The following is a 27307-nucleotide window of genomic DNA, read 5'->3' as shown; positions in this document are numbered from 1 at the left end:
CGACATATACCTGCGTATCACGTAGACTACTGATTAGTACCATTACTTCATGGTACTGAACAAAGCAGGTCCACTCACTGTTCATGCAGAGGTGGACCTTACAGACCCTGGAGACCACATTGGACCTCAGATTGTGGACTCAATGTCCTCACTGGAACTGCGGCTGTCACTGTCTTGTAATATATGTGGAAATGACCAAAAATAGTCACTTTCCTGATAGAAGGCAAAGTTTTCAGGTAGAAAGTGTATTTCTCCATTAGTCCACAGGGTGGCAGCACAAAATAACTCAGTGACATCCACAGAACACACTGGTTCACCGACTGTACATCAAGCGAAAAACTTCTTCTCAGTTCCTTATTTTTCAGCTCCTCTGTGCTTCATGGTTACTCATTAATCCATGTCAGTGAATTATCTGGAAGGATGTTTCACTTCCTTTAAAATCACATGGAGGACCCAGGAGGCGGAGCTACAGGAAGTCTGCCTCACCTTCTTTGATATCAGGGAGGGAGGGGTGAGGAGTGGAGGAGAGGACCTGAGGAGTGGAGAAGAGGATCTGAGGAGTGGAGAAGAGGATCTGAGGAGCTACAATTTAAGAACTGAGAGGAGGAGAATGAAATGAGGATCTGCTGCTGTTTTAACATCTGTAGATCATCTGGACTCAGCTGATCCTCACAGTCCTGATCACTGACTGATACAGAGATCACTTCCATCTGAAGAAAGAAGAAAATACAAACAGGGATCAGAAATAAATGTTTACTGAGACATTTCTTAATTTATTCAAATGAATGAGGAATCAATAAAAATAATCAAACAGATGTCTAATCATGGAGGTGTTCACCAAACCAGCAGAAACTGACATTACTTACTCCAGTTTCTCCAGTTTACAGTGTGGACTCTGAACAAGGTCCTCCAGTTCTCTAACATCGGAATCCTTCAGGTTGTTCAGACTTAAGTCAAGTTCAATCAGATGTGAGGGATTGGACTTCAGAGCTGCAGCCAGATAAGAGCAGCTGATTTTTGACAAACTGCATTTATACAACCTGAATAAAGAATACATGATGGAGATTAAAATTAACATTTCAGTCAAATATATTTAGGTTTTCAATATGAATGTGAAATATTCAACATTCATTTCAACCAAACAGTTTTTACTGACTGGAATTTTTGTACCTGAGTGAAAAATAAAACATTAAATTGTATAAACTACACAGTGGTAAGAAAAACTATGTGAACCCTCAAAGTTTTCTGCATGAATTGGTCATAAAATGTGATCTGCATCTGAGTCACCAGTATAGACAAACAGAATGTGTTGAACCCAAAACCACACAAACAGTTATATTTCATATCTTAATTGTGCACAGCTCTTAAACCCTCACAGTGGTTCTGGAAAAAGGAAGTGAACCCTTAAACTAATGACTCTAAAAAGAGCTAACGAGGCTTACGCTGTCAGAGGATGATTAATGATTAGAGTCAAGAATTCCTAAACATGAATTGTCATCAGTGAAAGCAGATCTGAGCTGTGCATGGAGCCATTTTGACTCATTAAAACACTCAAACTTCTGGAGTTGAATGTTCACAAGAAGCATCTGCTCATGTCAACCATATTTCACAACAAAGATCTCAGAAGACCTTCAATCAAGAGTTGCTGATTTGCATGTGAGTGAAGGGGGCTCCCTCTTCTGCCTGGTTTCCTCTTCCACTTCCTGCCTTTTATGCAGAAATACAAGATTCCAAAAAGGACAAACCAGAAACCTGGGAGAAGCAGTGCAGATGTTTCCAGATGCTGCTGTTCAATCATTTCTTGATTGAGAATAACCCCAAAGACTTTAAGGATTCACCTGTCTAAGTTAGACAAACTGTCCACAAATGGAGAGGATTTCATTCTGTGGCTACTCTCCCTAAAAGTGAACGCTCAGCCAAGCTGACTGCAAGGACACAACGATGAGTGGAAACAGAAAAAAAGAACCATAGAGTAACAGCTGAAGGCCTGAAGGACTCATTGGAAGATGTTAACATCTGTGTTCATGAGTTTATTACACATCAGAGATAGAACAGACACATGTCCAGTGCACGACACCACAGAGGAAGATGCTGTTTTACAACAAGCATTAGTGCATGTGTAAAACTGACCAAAGAGCATTTTAACACTTTACAACATTAATGGAAACATGTTTAGACTGATGGAACTGGAACTGTTTGGGAAGAACACAGCACTAGGTTTGACAGAAACCTAGAACATCATCCACACCATCCCAGTCTCATATCAAAATGTGAAACAGCTACGTCTGTCCACAGTACAAAACATATCAGGCCTGAAAATTGTAAAAGATTTGCTTTTTTTTTTTTTTATCCTATTGTTTTCCATTGGCCTGCATTTGAGTGACGTAACTTTCAAGATTCAGACTGTGAGAACAAAAAAACATGGTGGACATTTCTTTCATATTTAGTGAAAAAAATATCAATATTTTGAGTTAGTTTCTGCATAAAAATGCATTTTGGTTACATTTCTAGCGAGAAATATACATTTTATTTTCAAAATATTCACTCAGTGAATGTACATAATCACTCGCTTGCTCGTTGTTGCCAAGATTTTTCAGATCTCACCAGAATAATGTGAAACTGCAATGCTAGACAGTTGCTAAGGACACTGTTATGACTCAGCATAGCTGTGGCCTCACATCTCCACATAGGATTCTCTTCTGATTTCGCTCCGTCTGACGGATCAAACCCTCCCTCGCCCACTGCATGCGTTGTGTCTAAGGTTGATTTGGTGATCAACACATAATTCCATGGCAGCAGCACACGGCGAAGTGATGGTGGACGACCATTATGATCTGGGGCTGTTCTGCATAACGGTCTGGACCACATGACATCATAGAATAGAATAGAATAGAATAGAATCTGTATTTTGTCAGTAGTAGTTTGTCACACATGTAACCATGCACCACACACCAAAATTTGTCTTCTGCCTTTAACTCATCACTAGATCATGCATCACACACACTGCATGCTAGGAGCAGTGGGCTCACAATATCAGGCACCCACTGAGCAAATGGGGGGGGTTAAGTGCCTTGCTCGAGGGAAAATCAGCCAACAACTCTCTGCCACACAAGGGAATCGAACATGTGACCCTTCGATCACAACCCGACTCTCCAGCCGATCTAGGCCACGGCAGCTCCAATCATGGAGGACAAAATGGAATCCTGAGTTTATCAACATATAAACATAGAAGTAAAGTGACTAGAGTGGCTTCAGAAACAGAAAATCCCCTTTTGGAAAGAGCCAGTCAGAGCCCAGACCTGAATCCAATAGAGACGCTGTGGACTGAACTCACCAGAGCCATTCACACCAGACATCCTAAGAATATAGCTGAGCTGATGCAGTTCTGTCAGAAAGAATGATCAGAAATGTCCCTGGACATTGTGCAGGTCAGATCAGCAGCTCCCAAAAACACTTGTTTAAGGTTATTGGTGCAAAAGGAGGTTCAGTCATTACATTCACTGTGACTGTTTAATAGTTGTGCTCAATAAAGACATGAAATATTCTGAGTGTTTCTGTGTGTTAGGTTAAACACCTTGTATTTTTCTGTACTTGTGACTTACATGTAGATTAGATCATATTTTATGACCAATTCATGCAGAAAACTAAAACATTTCAAAGGGTTCACACAACTTTTCTTGCCACTGTAAAACAACAGTATGGATGTCAGTTATGTTTGTTCATAAATGAGGTTCAGCTGCTCCTAAAACAGAACTCTATAAAACTAACACTGAACTGACCATAGATTCTTCAGTCTACAATGTGGACTCTGCAGGACATCACACAGCTCCTTCACTCCTGAATCTTTCAGCTCGTTTCCACTCAGATTCAGTTTTATCAGATTTGAGGGATTGGACTTCAGCGCTGAGGCCAGAGAAGAACAGCTGATCTCTGATAAACTGCATTCCGACATCCTGAAGAAAAAGTAAATGATGGAGATTAAATCCATTTAGGATCCAGTTACATATGTTTAAGGTTTGATCACATGTTTTAGACTGGCTTTTTTCAGATTTATATGTGTAAATGTCAAAACTGTCAGACAAATGTAAACAGTAAAGAGTGCAATATTTACACATTATTTATACATGTGTATAAATCTGCATAAAACAGAGGAAATGTTTCCTTATTATTAACATTAATCTCAGTATTTAGTGACTGTAAAACTGCTGGAATAGTTGGACTATGTTTTCATGGTTTGATGCAATAGAAATGAAAACACAAGTGGATGATGTTCTCTATTACATCCACAAAAGTCTAAAGCTTTGACATTGGAGCTGAAGTACTGTCCTGCAGTAAATGAAGATCATTATTCCACCACTGTCACTGATGGAAATGTTTGAGCTGAATATTCACTTTATCTCTGATGTAACATTTGGTTGAATGAACAAACACTGAAACTATGACTTGTTTTCTTTCGAGTCTTTAGACCTATACATGTATAGTTTCAGTTCAGAACTCTCATATCTGTAGTTGTTCATTTGGGAGGTTTGGAATTAATGGCTCATCTTTTCATGTCGGACAGATCATCAGACTCATATGACTGGACTCGTCACTTTCTTGACCTGAACAATGACTTGACTTGTGTGATTTTCATCATAGAACCTTCAGACGTTCTACAGACATAAAGGTTAACACTCTAGACTTAGTTGTAGTTTGGACATAGTTTGTAACTTTCACCTCCGTCATTTTGGCTCATGCTGTTTTACACTCTTGATATTTTCGGTCTTATTTTATCTTTTGTCAATCATGTGTCTAAAAAAGCAGTTTTACAGCTTTAGATTCAGTTCATATTCTACAATATCAACTTTATGATAATCTTGTCTATTTTAAAAGATGCAGTATTTTATCATGTGTTTATTCTTTATTTGTTGTGAACACAAAGTAAACTCTTCCTCCATGTTTAACTGTTGTCTGAATAAAGTTGGTGAACATTTTAGTAAGTGTCTTCCTGTTCTTGGTGTTCTTCAGTTTCTTTAAATTCTTTGTGTTTAGATACTGACGAATCTGTCATGACTCTATTGTACTGATGGAGTGTATTCTGATGAAGTGATCATTATATTTCAGATAATTCCATTTTCAGTGTCTGTCAGTGCATCCATAAACACACACATTATTGTTTATGTTTTCGGTCATTTCAACATAGAAATTTATATTCTTTTTTTTTTTTTGTTAAATACAAAACAGGTATTTTGGATTTCATTTTGACACGTCTTATAAAAAGTTTTTTTTTCCTTTTTATTTTAAAAAGATCCTTCATATATTTGCTCTCATCTCTGATGAGGCTCTGCCGTTAGTAAAACATATAAACTCTATAACAGTAACAGTGAACTGACCTCAGATATTTAAGTTTACAATGTGGACTCTGCAGGAAACCACACAGCTCCTTCACTGATGAATCCTGGAGGTTGTTTCCACTCAGACTCAGTTCTACCAGATGGAATGGATTGGACTTCAGAGCTGAGGCCAGAGAAGAACAGCTGATCTCTGACAAACTGCATTTACTCAGCCTGAATAAAGAATAAATCACATAGATTAAAATGTATTAATGATCCAGTCAGATGTGTTCAGGTTTTAATTTGTGACTTAACTCGACTGAACTTTACACTTTTGTCCAGTCACTTTCACATTTGTTTCAGTTCCATGTCTACAGTCACTGTCTTCTACAAACACATACCCGAACACATCAGTTAACATTTGATGTAAAATAACCTTCAACCACCTAAACCCTTTCAACTTCACTCAGTGACTCCTGCTTTTACTATAACAGATGCAGTTTGTGATTAGACGACTGTCCCTCAAAGTACAATGAAAAAATACAAATGACTTCAATCACTGTAGAACACATACTGTGTGTTTCCTCTATTTTTTCCTTGTTCAATGTTACATTGCAGAATAAAAGACAAAACCTTTCAGTATATGTACAGAAAATGAAACATATAAACTCTATAACAGTAACAGTGAACTGACCTCAGATATTTAACTCTTTAAGTGCCAGACAGTTAAGGGGCTAATAAGCCTTAAAAGTGCCACAGATTTTGGCCGTTTTTCAGTATTTCGCGTCGTTTTTATAATATTTGAAGAATCCTGCAGGAAACCGCTCGGTAACATCCGACCGATTGCTAATTAGATTCAAAACGCACCGGACGCAGCCGATTCATTATTGATCGTAATTTGCATAATTCATAATAATAATAATAATAATAATAATAATAATAATCTTTATTTATATAGCACTTTTCATACATTAAAAACTGTAGCACAAAGTGCTTTACATATCAGTTTAAAAATCAGTACCGCCCCCCACCCACACCCACCCACTCACCCGCGCGCGCACACACACACACACTCACCCGGACACACACACACACATATACATGCAAACCCACAAGCTCACACATACTTAAGAAGACTGACTGAGCACGGGTAGACCAGAACAAAAATGTACAAGTAAAAGTAAAACATCAATTTAGGAGGCGCTGTCTCAGAGAGCCATCCGCACCAGGAGGCAGCCGCCGACCCCGGCGACCAGGCACCAGCAACACAGCCCCGCATCCCAACTAGTGGGAGAGGGCCAACTGGGACCCCCACCCACCAGAAAGGAGCGGACCCCAGTGAGAGAAGGCGCCACAGCCCCCGGAGTCCACAGCCGCCCCCCGGCATGGAGGGCTCCCTCTGATGAAACACCGGAGAATAAGAAACATTAAAAAGATATAAAAATATTATTCGGTCGCGTGACCTCAAATTCCCGTCTGCTTGGTCTCAAAAGGGGGACACAGAAAGAACGTCATCGAAATGTGAGAAAGAAATGGGGGTGGATGGTTTGTTTGTACACAAATATGGCGTGTTCTCCAAAGCCGATCTGATCGGCCCGTGGCACTGAAAGTGTTAAGTTTACAATGTGGACTCTGCAGGAAACCACACAGCTCCTTCATTGATGAATCCTGGAGGTTGTTTCCACTCAGACTCAGTTCTATCAAATGGAATGGATTGGACTTCAGAGCTGAGGCCAGAGAAGAACAGCTGATCTCTGACAAACTGCATTTACTCAACCTGAATAAAGAATAAATCATGTAAATTAAAATCCATTAATGACACACATTTTACTTATTTATTTTTAGGCCTTTCAAAATTAACGCATTAACGCAGATTAATCTATCACCATGATTAATCTGATTATACATTTTAACGTCATTAACCCATCTGCAGCAGAATGACTCTGAACATCTCCTCCAAACCATTTGGGTCAGTTTGTCCAGTAGAGTTAGCGTTAACACACATGAACAAATGGTCAGTTGATCCAGTAGTGACAGGCAGCAGAACCAACCCGTAAAGATGGAAGACACTAAACAGCACGTTGTCCCTCTGGATGGAAATATGAGGACAAAAAACCAAGACGGAACAGTCGACCCACAGAAATATTCGACACACTCTGCAGGAAGGAGTTTTCTATTCACTGAAGCACTTCCAGATTCAAATACCACAGTAACGCCAAGCAGACATTAGTCGGGGATTCTGCTAACACTTCGGCTAACAGAATCCCAAGTTGCGACAAACATGTTTAGTGCAAATATATTCCCTTCTTTCATGAGTCTATTTGCTCAAGCAAAATGAAACGCAATTAATACAGATTAAAAATTAATGATATTTAATCATGATTAATCGAAACTAATCCACAGCAACCCTGTGATTAATCTGATTAAAACTTTTCATCATTTGACAGCACTATTTATTTTAAGATCAATGCAACATGTAAGTAAAAATACTAGATTCCTAAAGTCGTTCCCATTACAAGTAAAATGTAATTAAATGGTAAGAACTCATACTACCTAATATGCAGGAAAATGGTCGCTGCCAGTGTTCTTTGATTTATAACTTTGTCCATAAATGAAACAATTCATGTTTCAGTTTCATTCATTATCTGAACCCACTTTATCCTCACTAGGTCACTTGGAGCCTGTCCCAGCTACATAGGGGCGAAGGCGGGGTACACCCTGGACATTTCACCAGTTCATCACAGGGCTGAAAATATAGAGACAAACAATCACTCTAACATTCACACCTATGGGCAATTTAGATTAACCATTTAACCTATCAGTGCATGTCTTTGGATGGTGGGAGGAAGCCGGAGAACCCACGCAAACACGGGGAGAACATGCAAACTCCACACAGAAAGGTCCCTTCCCCCGTCACTGGTGTTGGAATCAAACCCAGGACCTTCTTGCTGTGAGGCACAAGTGCTATCCACTGCACCACTATGTTGCCCTACATGTTTCAGTTTATTACAAATATTTAAAATCAACCCATCTGGTGATTTGTGGGTTTCACTGTATGTAATATGTACATGTATTAAATATTAGAAGATGATGTTCTTGTTTAATGTTCAATCCTCAAATCAGAGCTGAGATGGTTTCAAATGGAAAATTATAAACTCAAGAACAGACATTTGATGACAGCTTTTCTTAGTGTTATATTATTATTTTACTTTGCGTCATCTTATTTTTATGACTATTTGGTATTTCATGGTGGTGCTTTTACTTTACTGTATTAAAAAGAACATCGTCAACTCAACATATGATGTAAAATAAAAGGGGATGATGGGTTTGTACAACAAAGTCATATGTCAATGTCGGCTTTAAGTTGAAGTTTTCATTGTATGAGATCAGATCAGGAACAGCTGTTGTTTCACTGGACCACATGGTGGCTCAGTAATTAGCACTATGGCCTCTCAGCAAGAAGGTTGATTCCAGCACCAACTGTGTGTACCTTTGTGTGTGAGCTGTGCATGTTCTCCCCCTGTCTGCATGGGTTCTCTCTGGGTTCTCCAGTTTCCTAACATCCTCCTTCTTCATAGTTTCAATAGGAAATCTAAACCACTCATAGGTGTGAATGTGAGAATGAATGGTTGTTCATCTGTGACAGTACTGCAGTGAACAGGGTGGACCCACCTTCATCTATACATGAGCCGGATCACCTCTGGCACCCCCATGACCCTCATGAGGAAAAACAGATGGATCAGTTTGCAGTGAACAGTAGACAGTCAGTGAACTAACCACAGAGTTTCCAGTCTGCAGTTTGGACTCTCCAGTCCAGACGCCAGTTTCACTCCTGAATCCTGAAGGTTGTTGTGACTCAGATCCAACAATCTCAGATGTGAAGGATTAGACTTCAGAGCTGAGGCCACAACTGCACAGTGTGAGACTCCACAGTTAGAAAGTCTATAAATACAGAATTTTCATGAAATTAATTATTAACACATTTATTGAACATCTGAGTCTTACCAAGGTCAGGATATGGTCAGGGTCATGTGATCCATCTTTATATTCAGTTTATGGTTAATATTGTTCATATTCTCATCAGTACTTACTCAGCCTTTCTGCAGTTCCTCACAGCTGGGATCAGTCTCCGTCTTCCTTCATCTGATGTGTTGTACTTCTTCAGGTCCAGTTCATCCAGAACCTCCTCTGACATCTGCAACATGTGGGCCAGAGCTGAACACTGGATCTCAGACAGTTTCTTCTGTGATCTGTTCTCTGACTTCAGGAACTCTTGGATCTCCTGATGGACTGTTTGGTCCTTCATCTCTGTCAGACAGTGGAAGATGTTGATGCTTCTGTCAGGACAGATATCCTCAGTGTTCATCTCCTTCAGGTTCTTGATGACTTTATGGATAGGCTCTGGACTGTTCTCTTTTTGACCCAGCAGACCTCCTAAAAGTCTGTGGTTGGACTCCAGACAGAGGCCATGAAGGAAACGAACAAACAGATCCAGGTGTCCGTTCTCACTCTTAAGGGATTTTTTCATGGTTTTTCTGAGGAAATCAACCAGGCTGTCACTGACTGTGAACATTTTCATGAAAGATGATTCTGAGTCCTTGTCCTGGTCTCCCAAAAACCTCTTCAGAACCTCTGTCTTGTTGTTGGTGTAACAGTGGTAGATGTAGACTGCAGCCAGAAACTCCTGAACACTCAGATGAACAAAGCAGTAGATTGTTTTCTGGAAGATCACAGTTTCTCTTTTGAAGATCTCTGTACAAACTCCTGAGTACACCAAGACCTCTGTGATGTCCAGACCACACTGATCCAGGTCTTCTTGGTAGAACATCATGTTTCTTTTCTCCAGTTGTTCAAACGCCAGCCTCCCCAACTTCAGAAGAACTTCCATGTCTGCCTTTGTCATCTCTTCTAGACTTGTTTCATGTCCTTTTTTGTACTTGTTCTTCTTCCTCTTTGTCTGGACCATGATGAAGTGTGAGTACAGGTCTGTCAGGGTCTTGGGCAGCTCTTCTCTCTGATCTGAAGTCAACATGTGCTCCAGAACTGTAGAACTGATCCAGCAGAAGACTGGGATTTGACACATGATGTGGAGGCTCCTGGACGTCTTGATGTGTGAGATCATTTTGTTGGACAGATCTTCATCAGTGGATCTCTTCTTGAAGTACTTCTCCTTCTGGTCATCAGTGGTGAAGCCTCTGACCTCTGTTACCCTGTCGACACATGAAGGAGGGATCTGATTGGCTGCTGCAGGTCTAGATGTCATCCAGATGAGAGCTGATGGAAGCAGGTTCCCCTTGATGAGGTTGGTCAACAGTACGTTGACTGATGACTTCTGAGTGACGTCTGAAACAACCTCACAGTTGTGGAAATCCAGTGACAGTCTGGTTTCATCCAGGCCGTCCAAGATGAACAGAAGTTTGCAGACGTTGATCTGCTCTGCTGTGACCTTCTGTAATGTTGGATGGAAAACATGGAGCAGCGTCAGCAGACTGTACTGCTCATCTCTGACCAGGTTCAGCTCTCTGAAGGAAAGCAGAACCACCAGACTGACGTCCTGGTTTTCTAAACCTTCTGCCCAGTCCAGAGAGAACTTCAGCACCGAGAAGGTTTTTCCAACTCCAGCGACGCCGTTGGTCAGAACCACTCTGACGGGTTTCTGCTGGTCGGGTAAGGCTTTGAAGATGTCCTGACACCTGATTGGACTTTCTTGGATGATCTTCTTGGAAACTGTCTCCAGTGTCCTCACCTCATGTTGGGTATAAACCTCTTCACTCTGTCCCTCTGTGATGTAGAGCTCAGTGTAGATCTGGTTTAGACGGGTTCTACTTCCTGTTTCATCAGTTCCTTCAGTCACACATTCACATCTGCTCCTCAGACTGAGTTTATGTTCAACTACAACCAGACGAGAAACACTTTAAATAAACACAGTTGGGTAAAAATATCTGTTATCATCTGTCAGTGAATGCTAATACTATTTCATACTGACAACAGTTTCCAAATGACAAACTCTAGACCTGTTACTATGGAAACCACTGATCAGACATGGATCTGATTTATAAAAACAGGAATGATTCCAAAGCAGTTCTTACAACACAGACAAGATGATTTTCACTGACCAGATACTTCATAATGCAACTGAATTTACAGAGAATTGTTGATAATTTCAATATATGATAGAAAATGTAGTTCAGTCTAATGCAGTTCAAATGTTTTTTGTTATGATGCTCAATAAGTGACAGTTAAACACATGTTGTGTTTAGTGACCTGCAGACATGTTCAGACAGATGTCCAGTCTTACTTTGTACAGTGCTGTGGATCTGCAGGCCAGCTCTTGTTCTGGATGTTTCTTCACACTGGGGACAGGAGGAGTCTCCTGATGAACCAGACTGGTCCCAGTATGAAGTGATGCACTGTCTGCAGAACCAGTGTCCACAGCTGGTCCGGACTGGATCACTCAGGACCTTCTGACACAAAGAACAGGACGGTGGGTCCACCTCAGGAACATGAGTCCTCTCCGTCTCTCTGTGGACATCAGCACATTGTTTAGAAGCAGCTTCTTAAATGTTCTTTCAGATCAGCTGTTCAAAGGATCAGATCTACACTCTGAACTCTTTCGGCTCATTTCTGTAACTCTGTGCTGGGTCAAGGACCTGGTCTGGTTGGGGATCAGACACAGGACCTTGTTGCTGAGCGGTGCCAGTGTAAACCACTGAGCCGCCTCAACTCACAGTCTGTATGAAAATGGCAGCTGGAAGGAATGATGAGCCTCCATTTCAGGTCACATGTCCAACCCAATGCACTGGGTGATTCTTTTGAACCCCAGGTTCAGTCAAACCCACCCGACCTGTGACCCAACAGCCTTAACCCAGCGGTCGGGTTCTGAAAACAACCCAGCATTTCTAAGTGTGTCCACACCACACAGAGGACTTCCCATCTAAAACTGCTCTGGTCTTACTGGTCTGTTTTGGAGCCGATTCTCACACAAACATGTGTTTAATGTTCATTAAAATGACGAAAACACTTAGGGCCTGATTTACTAAGATCGCAAATAATGGGCACAAATGTGCTTTCTTGCACTAAAAAATGCATGTGTTATTGATTTGCGTGTCAGGGGTGTGTTATTGATGTGTGTTATTGATCAGGGGTGATCAACTATGATTGCCTTTGCAAATGAGAACAGGCACAAAGTCTTGGAGACCGCCCAAATTAAATGAGGATTTTGCGTGCGCTATTGGTTGTCGTCATGGAGACAGTACGCTGTAAAAACTGCTCTGGGATATCCCAGCACTCATTCATATAAAGTTGCTCTTTTTCCATTCAGAGGGGTGAATAGGTATTTCTCTGTTGTTGTTTATCAGTGGTGAGGTGTGCTATTAGTGAAATAAATACCTTCTCTCTTTATGTCACTCTGTATGGTGAATGAAAACCTTTAAGTCCATGGGCATGATAAAAAAAAACAAAAAAAAAAAAAAAAACATCCGCTTATATAGCTGGTTCAGGAGCCCAGTCACAACACTGTGGACAGTGCTGTGTGTGTGTGTGTGTGTGTGTGTGTGTGTGTGTGTGTGTGTGTGTGTTGTGCAGCGCTAGAACCCGTCCTGTTCGGTCTCCCCTGCGTGTGTGAGAGAGAGAGACAGAAAGAAAAAGAAGGAGAGACATCTCTAAGGAGTCACGTCCTGGTCTAATGGTGATGTGCTCCTGGTGGAATTGGGCGTGGGGGGCAGGCCCATAAAATGAGGGGTCATATGTCTCAAATTATTATTATTTTTTTCTTCTGTCATTCCATAAATGTTGATGTGATCAGAACAGATTAATTCTCTGTGTTCCCTTTGGTCGCGCCCATGCCGGAATATTCTAATTTTCGTAGACACAGAATTTTGGGTTTTCATTATCTGTAAGCCATAATCATCAGAATTTCAAGACATAAGGCTTGAAATATTTCACTCTATGTCTAATGAGTTTATATAATATATGGGTTTCACTTTCTGAAATGAGTGACAAAAAATATTGAACTTTTTCATGTTATTCAATTTTTTTAAGATGTACCTCTATATTATTATTATTTTTACTTTTCACAAAGATATACACAAGATATCCCAAGGACTTCAAAAGTCCTTCAATTATATATTGACCCGTCTGCATCGAGGCCTCTGTCAAACAGCTTTTATATGAGTTAAATGTCACAACAGACTCTGGATGTGAAATGAAATCACTGCTAAAACGTGTCCTGCAGATCATCTGAAAGAATAAACAGTCTCTTACTCTGTGTCTGAAGGTCCAGGTTCAGGATTAAACACTAGAGGATGTCCCATGGACCGGTCACTGTTCATGGACAGACATGTGGACACTGGAGACTCTGCTCTGGGTCTGTTATACTGACCTCTGGAAACAACACAAGTACAACAGTTGGATTGGACAGTTTGTTAGTGTTATTCACATCTGAACGCTTCATTTTCTATCACCTATGGTTATTATTCATGTATGTTTCTATTCTGTCTGAAGGAGACATTTGGACTTTAAAGTGGACACATCATGTCCTGTTCTGTCTCTACTGTTGTTTAACCAATAAAGTCCAACTAGAATCAGTGTCTCATGTTTGTTTCACTCTGACAACCTGTCAACTGGTAGTTTACGTCCATGTCAGAACATGTTAAATAAACACATACCTCCAGACTGACCATCTCTGATTTGCTTCATATTTTATGAAAACTGTTATTAATCCTAGTAAACATCAGAAAAACTGAGCCTGATATTTGCATTATTTATTGAAAAATAATCAGCCACAATAGAACCACAACATGTAAAATAAATATAAAAATTTGACAGATATGATTTGCTCAGATGTGGAAATACACCAGGACAAAACTGCTCCTGGATCCAAATACATAAATAAATAAAAGCTCCGAGGCTCAAACGACACATTTGTGTGAGTTTTCATCAAGTTGTAACTTGGTAAAGATGCTGCTGTGGATTTTCTTTTACACACGTTAAAGACATCTTCCACTTTAGAACAACTTCTTGTCCATGTGTCCTTTTGTCCTTACCTCTGTCTTTTACTAATTTAATGGCATTGACTGTAAATTTAAAGTGTGTTATAACCAGTGTTGGGAGTAACGCATTACAAAAGTAATGCATTACAGTAACGTTACTTTTTGCTGTAACACAGTGGTGTCAGGCATTACTAATCAATATTCAGTAATATTTTACTCAGTACATGTTCAGTAGCACTTGTGTTACAACACACTTTTCATCCATAATTTAATTACTCAAATGAAAAAAACAGAACAAAACAAAACAAAACAAAAAAATAACAGGAAGACGGTGAGATCTTAAGGAATCAAAAATGTGCCTGCAAAGTTCTATTTCCTGTTGGTGTTCAGCCAATGGGTGAAGACAGCACAAGACAGTCCATTGTCCACATGGACGTATGCTCATTACTAAACCTAACCCTGCTTTAAGGGTCAAGTAATGCAATAATTACAATTCTTAGTTAGTTTAGTTTTATTTTGAGTCCATAGAATCATCAGAAAACAAAGAACCATACAACATGGTCAAACTAAAGTTTTCAGCACTCGAAAAGGAGTGGGAAGAAGTATAATTTATGGACTCCCACTCCCTAATGATTAAATTAATTCTGCTTCCATTGCTTTGTTAACACACTTTTTCTTCTATATATTTGTTAAAAAACACAAAACATCCAAACAAACCATTCACATACACTTTTTTTAGTCACCTCGCACACAATCAGATTTGCATAATTAACCATTTTTAATATAAACTATAATATTTATATGCCCTCTAAATATTTACTACAAATACAATCATTAATAAATGTGATAATATCTCCTTGTCTGAGACAGTAATATTGTAATGTAAGGAATGACTTGTAAATAACAGTAATCTGTAAAGGATCACAGTTTGGAAGTAACTTGCACAACACTGGTTGTAACAGCTAAATGCATGTCAGTTCTTCTTCTGTGAGACATTGTGGTCCACAGCCCCTCCCTCTTCAACTTCCATTTGCACTCATCCTGTTTTCTGGGTCTGAGTCAATATATAATTGAGAGACTTTTTGAGTTCCCTTTACAGGGTAACATAGCTGACAGCTATAGTTGACATTTGTGCTGTTTTCAGCCCTAAAATCAACATAACCATAACACCACATGGCATTTTTACACAAAGATTCTTCTAAATATCATATTGTAGTGGCTATTTGTCATCAAATTTAAACAACTTAAAAGTCACTGAACTTCAGACTTTAATAGAACTCAAATAACCACTAGATGCACCATGGGTTTGTGGTTCACACAGTCAAAAACACTATGTCCATACCATAGATGTACTCCAAGTGGTTTATTTTCAGGCTTTTTGTGGCAAACAACAACCAAGGCCTTTCTGCTGTCTCTCCTGTTCATCCTGGCTGATTTGACAACTGTGACTGACTGACTGACTGACTGACTGGTAAAAAACCATAGGCCCACCCAGGTGCATGATGGTCTAAGTTGGTGCTGCCTATTTAAACCCAGGTGCCCACGGTCTAAACCAATAAGAAAACACAAAACAAAAAGGTGCTAAATACTAAAGAAAACAACTGTGAAAATCAAAAAATATTTTCGAAATGTTAAACAAACAAAAAGCAAACAAACCAAAAATAAACAATTAGCAAAAAATACTAAATTACTAAACAAAAAAGGTAAATTAACGTTGAACCAAAACTAAACAGACAAATAGCTCCTACACATATATACAACTGGGTGAAAGTGAAACTGAAAGTTATTTATAAAGATATTGTTGTAACACTGTTGACATAAAAGTGCCATGAATACACACCTGACTCCCACACTACTTTATATTAAATAACTAAGAAAGAGGAGAAAGAACTTGGAGTCAGTGTTTTCTTCAGCAGGAAATGACATCATATGGAGCAGGTCATGTGATGTGGAATTAACACACTTCCTTCAGAGGTGTTTTTGTAATGGGTAACTGAGTTGAAAGTAATTTCTCGGACACAGATACAATTTGTTATTTTCCATATAAAATTTGATATACTGCCAAAGAAATATCTGTCATGATTATCTCAACTGAATAAAAAGAACAATCAAAACAATTTTTGACTAAGCTCATTTTATTATTGTTTAGCTAATTAGAAGGTGGTTGTTATTAAATTCAGATGGTTATTTAGTTGACATTTTAGTATATCCAGTCATTTATTAATTATTTATTAATCATTTATTAATAAGTGATTGTTTCCATTATTAAATAATAATGACATTTTTATAGACATGATCATAATGAACACTACATATATATATATATATATATATATATATATATATATATATATATATATATATATATATATATATATATATATATATATATATTTTTTTTTTTTTTTTTCTACTTTTCATAAAGATGTATGCAAGATATATCCCAAGGACTTCAAAAGTCCCTCAATTATATATTGACCCGTCTGCATCGAGGCCTCTGTCAAACAGCTTTTATATGAGTTAAATGTCACAACAGACTTTGGATGTGAAATGAAATCACTGCTAAAATATGTCCTGCAGATCATCTGAAAGAATAAACAGTCTCTTACTCTGTGTCTGAAGGTCCAGGTTCAGGATTAAACACTAGAGGATGTCCCATGGACCGGTCACTGTTCATGGACAGACATGTGGACACTGGAGACTCTGCTCTGGGTCTGTTATACTGACCTCTGGAAACAACACAAATACAACAGTTGGATTGGACAGTATGTTAGTGTTATTAAGATGTGAACACTTCATTTTCTATCACCTTTGGTTATTATTCATGTATGTTTTTATTCTGTCTAAAGGAGACATTTGGACTTTAAAGTGGACACATCATGTCCTGTTATTCATTCATTTTCTGAACCCGCTTTATCCTCACTAGGGTCATGGGGGTCGCTTGGAGCCTATCCCAGCTACACAGGGGCGAAGGCGGGGTACACCCTGGACAAGTCGCCAGTTCATCACAGGGCTGAACATACAGAGACAAACAATCACTCTCACATTCACAACTATGGGCAATTTAGATTAACCAATTAACCTACTGGTGCATGTCTTTGGATGGTGGGAGGAAGCCGGAGTACCCGGAGAGAACCCACGCAGACACGGGGAGAACATGCAAACTCCACACAGAAAGGTCCCACCCCCCGTCAACTGGTGTTGGAATCGAACCCAGGACCTTCTTGCTGTGAGGCACGAGTGCTAACCACTGCACCACCACTGCCCATGTGTCACAACAGACTTTGGATGTGACATGAAATCACTGCTAAAACATGTCCTGCAGATCATCTGAAAGAATAAACAGTCTCTTACTCTGTGCCTGAAGGTCCAGGTTCAGGATTAAACACTAGAGGATGTCCCATGGACCGGTCACTGTTCATGGACAGACATGTGGACACTGGAGACTCTGCTCTGGGTCTGTTATACTGACCTCTGGAAACAACACAAGTACAACAGTTGGATTGGACAGTATGTTAGTGTTATTAAGATGTGAACACTTCATTTTCTATCACCTTTGGTTATTATTCATGTGTGTTTTTATTCTGTCTAAAGGAGACATTTGGACTTTAAAGTGGACACATCATGTCCTGTTATGTCTGTAGTAAAATATTAGAGGTGTGTGACAGTCGACTCACTGTGGATCAGAGGGTCCTGGTTCATTACTGCCCCCTGGAGGTTCCTTTATGGACAAACCCCTGTTTATATAATGGGATAACTCTGCTCCGTCCTCCTCTTCATCCACACTCAGACTCATACTGTGAACTTCAGTCAGTCTGGAAGGACAAGAAGTAAAACTACTGTGAGCTCATGTCACTAAAACACTGTGTTCATCAGTCACAAACACTGACACAACAGGAAATAACCCAGTGAACATAGAGTCCAGTAAACCTAGTGGACACTCAGCCTGGAAGTGACTACATCCATGTTTACTGTTACAGTCGACAGCAAGAAAACCCACTGAGAGACTAGAACAGGAAAATGATCCAAATGTCAGACTCACCCTGAACCAGACGTCCTCTGTTTATCCATCAGAATGGACTCTGAACTCTGATTACTTTCACTTCCACATGGAACTGATTTCAGTTCTGGACCCCTCCCCTTCCCTCTCTGCATTTACTGGAAGTCATGTGTTCCCTCTTTGCTGACGCAGTGTCAGTGTGAGGCACATACAACCACCACAGGATGTGTTTGGTGTCCTTATTTTCCACATTGTAGATTCATTCATTCATTCATTTTCTGAACCGTTTTATCCTCACTAGGGTCACGGGGGTCGCTTGGAGCCTAACCCAGCTACATAGGGGCGAAGGTGGGGTACACCCTGGACATATCGCCAGTTCATAACAGGGCCCACAATGTGGATTAATACTCAAAACTATGAAGTAACAAATCTGGAATTATATAATAGACACAAAAAAGCCCAGAAAGTGTTTGAGATTTCAGATTCTTCTAAGTAGACCACCTTCTGCTCATTCTGTCAGATTCAGGAGGTCAGCTGGAATGGTTTTCCACCAGTTCTGAACCAGTTCCAGAGGTTCTGAGAACCTGTTGGATGTTTTACCTTCACTCTGTGGTCCGACTCCTCCAAACCATGTCATGTGGGTTGAGGTGGAGGCCAGGTCATGTGACATAGACTCCATCACTGTGTTTGTTGAACAGACGGCTGAATGTTCAGTCAGAGAATAGAAAAGAATAAAGAACAGAACAGAACAGACTCACAGTATCATAGACCTGACAGAACATCACCCAAATACATCTGTGATACAATATTTTAGTCACCTTTTACAATTTCATTTAGTTTGGATTAAAAAAAGTTCACAGGTTGTGCAGTTTAGATTCTGTTGTTTCTAAGGTTTAAACCCAGTTTCCATACTGGTATTGGTAGAAATATCCCTTCACTTCACTTTAGACAAGATAATTCACAAAGCAGACGAACACGTCTGTGTTGCATTTTACACTGAATTAAAAGGTGTTCAATGTCCAGCTTTTCCCAGTCACTATGAGTTGGAATTAATAAGCACAGCTGCGTGAAAATAATGTAGGTTCTATAGAATAATATTGGAAAATATAAAATATATAATAAATGGAGCAAACGCAAACACATTTGCATCAGACATCATGGTTTGATTTGTTACTGATCTACATCAGATTCATTTGTGTCACATTAACAAACTAAAAGAGCAGAATGTAAATATTTCTTGAAACATCAGCAATTTTTATCTTCGTGGTTCCTCTTCAGCCGTTCTGCCACTGTTTAACCATTCACAACCTCATTTAACTTCACAACAGTACACACAAAACAGAACTGACCCCAGACAGTGTTTACCTGTTATGAGTTATAGCTCCCCCTAGTGGACATCTAGTGAAAGGACATCTCATATGAAAGTCCTTTTGTTCAAATGAAGATCAGAATTTTTTTTTTCCGCCTTTTTTCCTCCTCTTTCCTGTTTTTTCTTTGCAGATTGTAGAATTGTCCCTGTCAGACGGTGGGATTTTAGTGTAACATGAAATACTGTTCGTCATGGCGTTATTATCAAACCGATGGTTGATCATTGAACTTACAGATCGTAAACACTGGTTTGTGGGTGAAAGTTGAATCCCTGACCACTTTCATACCTGAAGCTGAAACTGTCACCTGTTCCAGAGCGGTGGAGAAAACACAGTCAACTTCCATAGACTCCCAGTGCACAAAATGGCGGACGAAATATGGATCTACTTCCGGGTTGAATATGGCTGCGTCGGAACATGTTCGTTTCTATTTCTGCTGATCTAAGAACTCCAGCGGAAAGTTAATAAGATATCGTCATCTTTCAAATTATCCAGTGTTTGTGTATTAGTGCCATTTCTGTTGTAAATTCTGTTTTCTTTGGTATGTGTGGGTGTTTGTATAAATTTATATCTTAACCGTTATGTTGGATTTTTAGCTGTAGCCGATAGTTAGCTAGCTTGACTCGTCCAGCTGTTGAGATTTAACCGCTATAACCACAAATGATGGAGTTTCTAATATAAGGTAACGTTAGTCCACATGTGGTTCTCAGTGGGTTTTATTTTATTTGTTTTGCTGAACCTGGTGGTGTTGGGTTCAGTTTGTCAGCTGAGGTCATGTGATCATTAGTGTCATTTACTGTGGGTACAAATACGGGTCCACTTTGACACTTATTTTATTCTATTTCTAATTTATTAACGTTTCATAATGGCATGTGATGCCTGTAAGTCATTTTATTTGTCCTTTGCTCATTCTGTAGACCTACTACTAAATGTAAAACTTTTCAAAGTAATAAAGTCAGTCCTGTCAGTGGTCAACCCCACTACCCAAAAGTACAACTGACACAAACATACAGTAGTGACACAGTGGTTGGAAATAGACATGTGTGTGGTTTATTTGGATATTTACCTGCAGTAACACACTCACTGCTGTCTGTCCCATAGAAGAACATGACACCGCAGTTTGTTTGGAACAGTTGAGGCTTTCATGAACCACGTGATCAACGTAGCGGCCACGTCAAAACAGGTCACAACTCTCTCGCTCTGTGGTTCTGACTTTTTCACTCTCAACCAGCCCAGGATCTCATCTGTCATAGTTTTTACAGTGACCAAGAACCTGTCCTTGTACTTAAGACATGACATACATGAGAATGTTTTCTGAATGAGTCAGTTTCATAAAGATTTGTCTGAACTGAATGTAATGACAAAGATGAATGGATGCATCAGAACATAAAAACAAAGATTTAAATGGAAAATAATGAAAAGAAACAGACGTAAAATAAAGTAATAACTGCTGATGTCACCTCTTAACTCTTTATAGAACACTCATAGAAATACTCTGAAATTCAAAATTTCAACCTTAGTGTGTTATTGGAGAACTTAACAAGACTTTATTACTTTTGTGAATTTTTTCAAAATTTTTTACTATGTAGAAAATCAAGGTTAATGAATTTACCATATTTGGTTCCTTACTTGTCAGTTGAAAAAAAAGTACATGGGAAAGAAAAACACACCTCCCCCCTCCCCCCCAGTCTCTCTCCATCTCTATCACTCTCTCTCTTCTCCTCCTTTACTTTCTCTCTTTAACCACAACTGGTCAAGGCAGACGGCCATCCTTCAGGAGTCTGGGTCTGCTCCAGGTTTCTGCTGTTAATGGGAAGTTTTTCCTTCCACTGTCACCACTCACAAGTGTTTGCTCCTGGAGGATTCTGTTGGGTTTCTGTAAATTGGCTTAAAATTTCATTTGATTTGATCTATCTCTCCTTTATGTGAAGCAGTTTGTAACATGTTGTTTTAAAAAGTACTATATAAATAAAGTTTTACTTACTTACTTACATTTAAAGTAAAAGGAACATGTATTTTCAGACAGTAGAACATCACTTTTAGAACATTACAACAACATGCGTGCAGTGGCGGCTGCTCGTCTTTCAGACAGGGGAAGCTCATTGTCGGCTTACATCAAAAAAAAAAAACTGTCAAGTTATTTAAACATAAATTCAGCCCTCCGTTTCTTTTTAAGAAAATGGTCAGTGACCTTATCGTACCAAGTAGGCATCTTTTCCAGGGACTGGACCAGTGTCCTCTCTGCTTAGATTGCCTTGGCCCATTGTGTTGTGGGTGTAAGACTTCAGCCTTTTTAAACTACAGATGCTCCTTTCACTCCGACCTAGCCGACAGTTTGATTGATTTAACTATCTACAAAACAATATTAAACTCGAACAAGAAATGATTAAATTACGTAACTGAAACAAGAAAATGCTGAAATTATGTTAAATTGAAACAAGGAAGTCCAATGAGTTTGTTTTATTTACAGTGCAAGAAATGAACGAGTAATTTCGTAGTGGTTTCTCTCTTGATTTCACAGCAGAATGCGCGACGGTATTAAACTGAACTGTGTCAGTGAAGGAGTAGATCTCAAAATAGCTGTCAATCAAACGGGATTCAGCCTTTCGACTGATCCTCCAATCAGCACGTGGGATTCTGGCGTCCAGCCCGGCCGAGCTCCGCCCACAGCTCCATTCACCCCCAGAGACGCCCGGCGTCCAGGGGCGGGACAACATCGTGGCATTTATCCAATTACCTTCCAATTTTGAGGCAATGAAAAAAACTGTTCCACTCAGTCCCATTGAAGCCCAGAGACGCCCGCAGTCTACGGACAAATGCACTGAGCAGAGATGGAATGAGAAAACAGTGCAATGTATGAGAAGTGAACAACATCGCGTTTGTTGATTTGTGATAAAGCTGATTCTGAAGAACTCATCTGTGAGATGAACGTGTTCTAACACAGTTGTAGTCAATAAAATGTCAACACAACCGAACATATTTAACCATTTAATTTTCGTAATTTTAGGGGAAGCCAGGCTTCCCTTGCAGGCTATGAGAAATCGCCACTGCATGTGTGCTGATCCAGACCCCTGTCCACATCCACATGATCCCTTTGAACATCATTTCCTTACATTAGTACCATTACTTCATGGTACTGAACAAAGCAGGTCCACTCACTGTTCATGCAGAGGTGGACCTTACAGACCTTGGAGACCACATTGGACCTCAGATAATTGACTCAATGTCCTCACTGGAACCGTTGCTGTCACTGTCTTGTAATATATGTGGAAATGATCAAAACTAGTCACTTGCCTGATAAAAGGCAAAGTTTTCAGGTAAAAAGTGTATTTCCCCATTAGTCCACAGGGTGGCAGCACAAAATAACTCAGTGACATCCACAGAACACACTGGTTCACCGACTGTACATCAAATGAAAAACTTCTTCTCAGTTCCTTATTTTTCAGCTCCTCAACTCCTCCCTGCTTCATGGTTACTCATTAATCCATGTCAGTGAATTATCTGGAAGGATGTATCACTTCCTTTAAAATCACATGGAGGACCAAGGAGGCGGAGCTACAGGAAGTCTGCCTCACCTTCTATGACATCAGGGAGGGAGGGGTGAGGAGTGGAGGAGAAGACCTGAGGAGTGGAGGAGAGGACCTGAGGAGTGGAGGAGAAGATCTGAGGAGTGGAGGAGAAGACCTGAGGAGCTACAATTTAAGAACTGAGAGGAGGAGAATGAAATGAGGATCTGCTGCTGTTTTAACATCTGTAGATCATCTGGACTCAGCTGATCCTCACAGTCCTGATCACTGACTGATACAGAGATCACTTCCATCTGAAGAAAGAAGAAAATACAAACAGGGATCAGAAATAAATGTTTACTGAGACATTTCTTAATTTATTCAAATGAATGAGGAATCAATAAAAATAATCAAACAGATGTCTAATCATGGAGGTGTTCACCAAACCAGCAGAAACTGACATTACTTACTCCAGTTTCTCCAGTTTACAGTGTGGACTCTGAACAAGGTCCTCCAGTTCTCTAACATCGGAATCCTTCAGGTTGTTCAGACTTAAGTCAAGTTCAATCAGATGTGAGGGATTGGACTTCAGAGCTGCAGCCAGATAAGAGCAGCTGATTTTTGACAAACTGCATTTATACAACCTGAATAAAGAATACATGATGGAGATTAAAATTAATTAACATTTCAGTCAAATATATTTAGGTTTTCAATATGAATGGGAAATATTCAACATTCATTTCAACCAAACAGTTTTTACTGACTGGAATTTTTGTACCTGAGAGATAAATAAAACATTAAATTGTATAAACTACACAGTGGTAAGAAAAACTATGTGAACCCTCAAAGTTTTCTGCATGAATTGGTCATAAAATGTGATCTGCATCTGAGTCACCAGTATAGACAAACAGAATGTGTTGAACCCAAAACCACACAAACAATTATATTTCATATCTTAATTGTGCACAGCTCTTAAACCCTCACAGTGGTTCTGGAAAAAGGAAGAGAACCCTTAAACTAATGACTCTAAAAAGAGCTAACGAGGCTTACGCTGTCAGAGGATGATTTATGATTAGAGTCAAGAATTCCTAAACATGAATTGTCATCAGTGAAAGCAGATCTGAGCTGTGCATGGAGCCATTTTGACTCATAAAAACACTCAACCCTCTGGAGTTGAATGTTCACAAGAAGCATCTGCTCATGTCAACCATATTTCACAACAAAGATCTCAGAAGACCTTCAATCAAGAGTTGCTGATTTGCATGTGAGTGAAAGGGGCTCCCTCTTCTGCCTGGTTTCCTCTTCCACTTCCTGCCTTTTATGCAGAAATACAAGATTCCAAAAAGGACAAACCAGAAACCTGGGAGAAGCAGTGCAGATGTTTCCAGATGCTGCTGTTCAATCATTTCTTGATTGAGAATAACCCCAAAGACTTTAAGGATTCACCTGTCTAAGTTAGACAAACTGTCCACAAATGGAGAGGATTTCATTCTGTGGCTACTCTCCCTAAAAGTGAACGCCCAGCCAAGCTGACTGCAAGGACACAACGATGAGTGGAAACAGAAAAAAAGAACCATAGAGTAACAGCTGAAGGCCTGAAGGACTCATTGGAAGATGTTACCATTTGTGTTCATGAGTTTATTACACATCAGAGATAGAACAGACACATGTCCAGTGCACGACACCACAGAGGAAGATGCTGTTTTACAACAAGCATTAGTGCATGTGTAAAACTGACCAAAGAGCATTTTAACACTTTACAACATTAATGGAAACATGTTTAGACTGATGGAACTGGAACTGTTTGGGAAGAACACAGCACTAGGTTTGACAGAAACCTAGAACATCATCCACACCATCCCAGTCTCATATCAAAATGTGAAACAGCTACGTTTGTCCACAGTACAAAACATATCAGGCCTAAAAATTGTAAAAGACTTGTGTTTTTTTATCCTATTGTTTTCCATTGGCCTGCATTTGAGTGATATAACTTTCAAGATTCAGACTGTGAGAACAAAAAAACATGGTGGACATTTCTTTCATATTTAGTGAAAACATATCAATATTTTGAGTTAGTTTCTGCATAAAAATGCATTTTGGTTACATTTCTAGCGAGAAATATACATTTTATTTTCAAAATATTCACTCAGTGAATGTACATAATCACTCGCTTGCTCGTTGTTGCCAAGATTTTTCAGATCTCACCAGAATAATGTGAAACTGCAATGCTAGACAGTTGCTAAGGACACTGCTATGACTCAGCATAGCTGTGGCCTCACATCTCCACATAGGATTCTCTTCTGATTTCGCTCCGTCTGACGGATCAAACCCTCCCTCGCCCACTGCATGCGTTGTGTCTAAGGTTGATTTGGTGATCAACACATAATTCCATGGCAGCAGCACACGGCGAAGTGATGGTGGACGACCATTATGATCTGGGGCTGTTCTGCATAACGGTCTGGACCACATGACATCATAGAATAGAATAGAATAGAATAGAATAGAATAGAATCTGTATTTTGTCAGTAGTAGTTTGTCACACATGTAACCATGCACCACACACCAAAATTTGTCTTCTGCCTTTAACTCATCACTAGATCATGCATCACACACACTGCATGCTAGGAGCAGTGGGCTCACAATATCAGGCACCCACTGAGTAAATGGGGGGGTTAAGTGCCTTGCTCAAGGGAAAATCAGCCAACAACTCTCTGCCACTCAAGGGAATCGAACCTACGACCCTTCGGTCACAACCCGACTCTCCAGCCGATCTAGGCCACGGCAGCTCCAATCATGGAGGACAAAATGAAAAAATCCTGAGTTTATCAACATATAAACATAGAAGTAAAGTGACTAGAGTGGCTTCAGAAACAGAAAATCACCTTTTGGAAAGAGCCAGTCAGAGCCCAGACCTGAATCCAACAGAGACACTGTGGACTGAACTCACCAGAGCCATTCACACCAGACATCCTAAGAATATAGCTGAGCTGATGCAGTTCTGTCAGAAAGAATGATCAGAAATGTCCCTGGACATTGTGCAGGTCAGATCAGCAGCTCCCAAAAACACTTGTTTAAGGTTATTGGTGCAAAAGGAGGTTCAGTCATTACATTCACTGTGACTGTTTAATAGTTGTGCTCAATATTAAATATTATGAGTGTTTCTGTGGTGTTAGGTTAAACACCTTGTATTTGTCTGTACTTGTGACTTACATGTAGATTAGATCATATTTTATGACCAATTCATGCAGAAAACTAAAACATTTCAAAGGGTTCACACAACTTTTCTTGCCACTGTAAAACAACAGTATGGATGTCAGTTATGTTTGTTTATAAATGAGGTTCAGCTGCTCCTAAAACAGAACTCGATAAAACTAACACTGAACTGACCATAGATTCTTCAGTCTACAATGTGGACTCTGCAGGACATCACACAGCTCCTTCACTCCTGAATCTTTCAGCTTGTTTTCACCCAGACTCAGTTTTATCAGATGTGAAGGATTGGACTTCAGCGCTGAGGCCAGAGAAGAACAGCTGATCTCTGATAAACTGGATTTCCACATCCTGAAGAAAAAGTAAATGATGGAGATTAAATCCATTAAGGATCCATTTACATATGTTTAAGGTTTAATCACATGTTTTAGACTGTTTTTTGTTTTTCAGATTTATATGTGTAAACTCAAATGTCAAAACTGTCAGACAAATGTAAACAGTAAAGAGTGCAATATTTACACATTATTTATACATGTGTATAAATCTGCATAAAACAGAGGAAATGTTTCCTTATTATTAACATTAATCTCAGTATTTAGTGACTGTAAAACTGCTGGAATAGTTGGACTATGTTTTCATGGTTTGATGTAATAGAAATGAAAACACAAGTGGATGATGTTCTCTATTACATCCACAAAAGTCTAAAGCTTTGACATTGGAGCTGAAGTACTGTCCTGCAGTAAATGAAGATCATTATTCCACCGCTGTCACTGATGGAAATGTTTGAGCTTAATCTCTGATGTAATATTTGGTTGAGTGAACAAACACTGAAAATATGACTTGAGTCTTTAGACCTATACATGTATAGTTTCAGTTCAGAACTCTAATATCTGTAGTTGTTCATTTGGGAGGTTTGGAATTA

At 39.5% G+C, this 27307-nt stretch overlaps 1 protein-coding gene across 2 annotated transcripts; it reads right to left on the bottom strand.

The window, feature by feature from the left end:
* Positions 1-358: 358 nt before the first annotated feature.
* Positions 359-18373, bottom strand: LOC115422999 (NLR family CARD domain-containing protein 3-like). 2 transcript variants are annotated; one of them, XM_030139669.1, is made up of 12 exons: positions 18345-18373; positions 17980-18117; positions 17657-17776; positions 16912-17031; positions 13575-13694; positions 11611-11834; positions 9404-11204; positions 9090-9254; positions 5373-5546; positions 3780-3953; positions 867-1040; positions 359-710 (listed from the first exon to the last, which is right to left on the bottom strand). In XM_030139669.1, exons 1-12 carry the CDS (start codon positions 18371-18373, stop codon positions 701-703), a joined length of 3249 nt encoding a protein of 1082 aa, XP_029995529.1. In that variant the 3' UTR covers positions 359-700. The 2 variants fall into 2 exon arrangements, with proteins under 2 accessions (XP_029995529.1, XP_029995530.1); XM_030139670.1 differs by having other exon boundaries at positions 17657-17761.
* Between the last annotated feature and the right edge of the window lie 8934 nt (positions 18374-27307).

Source organism: Sphaeramia orbicularis, chromosome 7 (genome assembly GCF_902148855.1).
Source record: "Sphaeramia orbicularis chromosome 7, fSphaOr1.1, whole genome shotgun sequence".
NCBI classification, from domain to species: Eukaryota; Metazoa; Chordata; class Actinopteri; order Kurtiformes; family Apogonidae; genus Sphaeramia; species Sphaeramia orbicularis.
Note: the sequence above shows the minus strand (reverse complement) of the source record. Positions and strands in the feature narration are given on the sequence as shown.

What these genes read in the sequence shown, in the direction of transcription:
- LOC115422999 (XM_030139669.1), bottom strand. Translation starts at nt 18,373, where the DNA reads ATGGATAAACAGAGGACGTCTGGTTCAGG. An exon ending in CAGAGGACGTCTGGTTCAGG is followed by an intron (nt 18,118 to 18,344) that starts GTGAGTCTGACA and finishes TTGTCCTTCCAG; the next exon opens with ACTGACTGAAGTTCACAGTA. An exon ending in CCTGGACCTTCAGGCACAGA is followed by an intron (nt 17,032 to 17,656) that starts GTAAGAGACTGT and finishes TGTTGTTTCCAG; the next exon opens with AGGTCAGTATAACAGACCCA.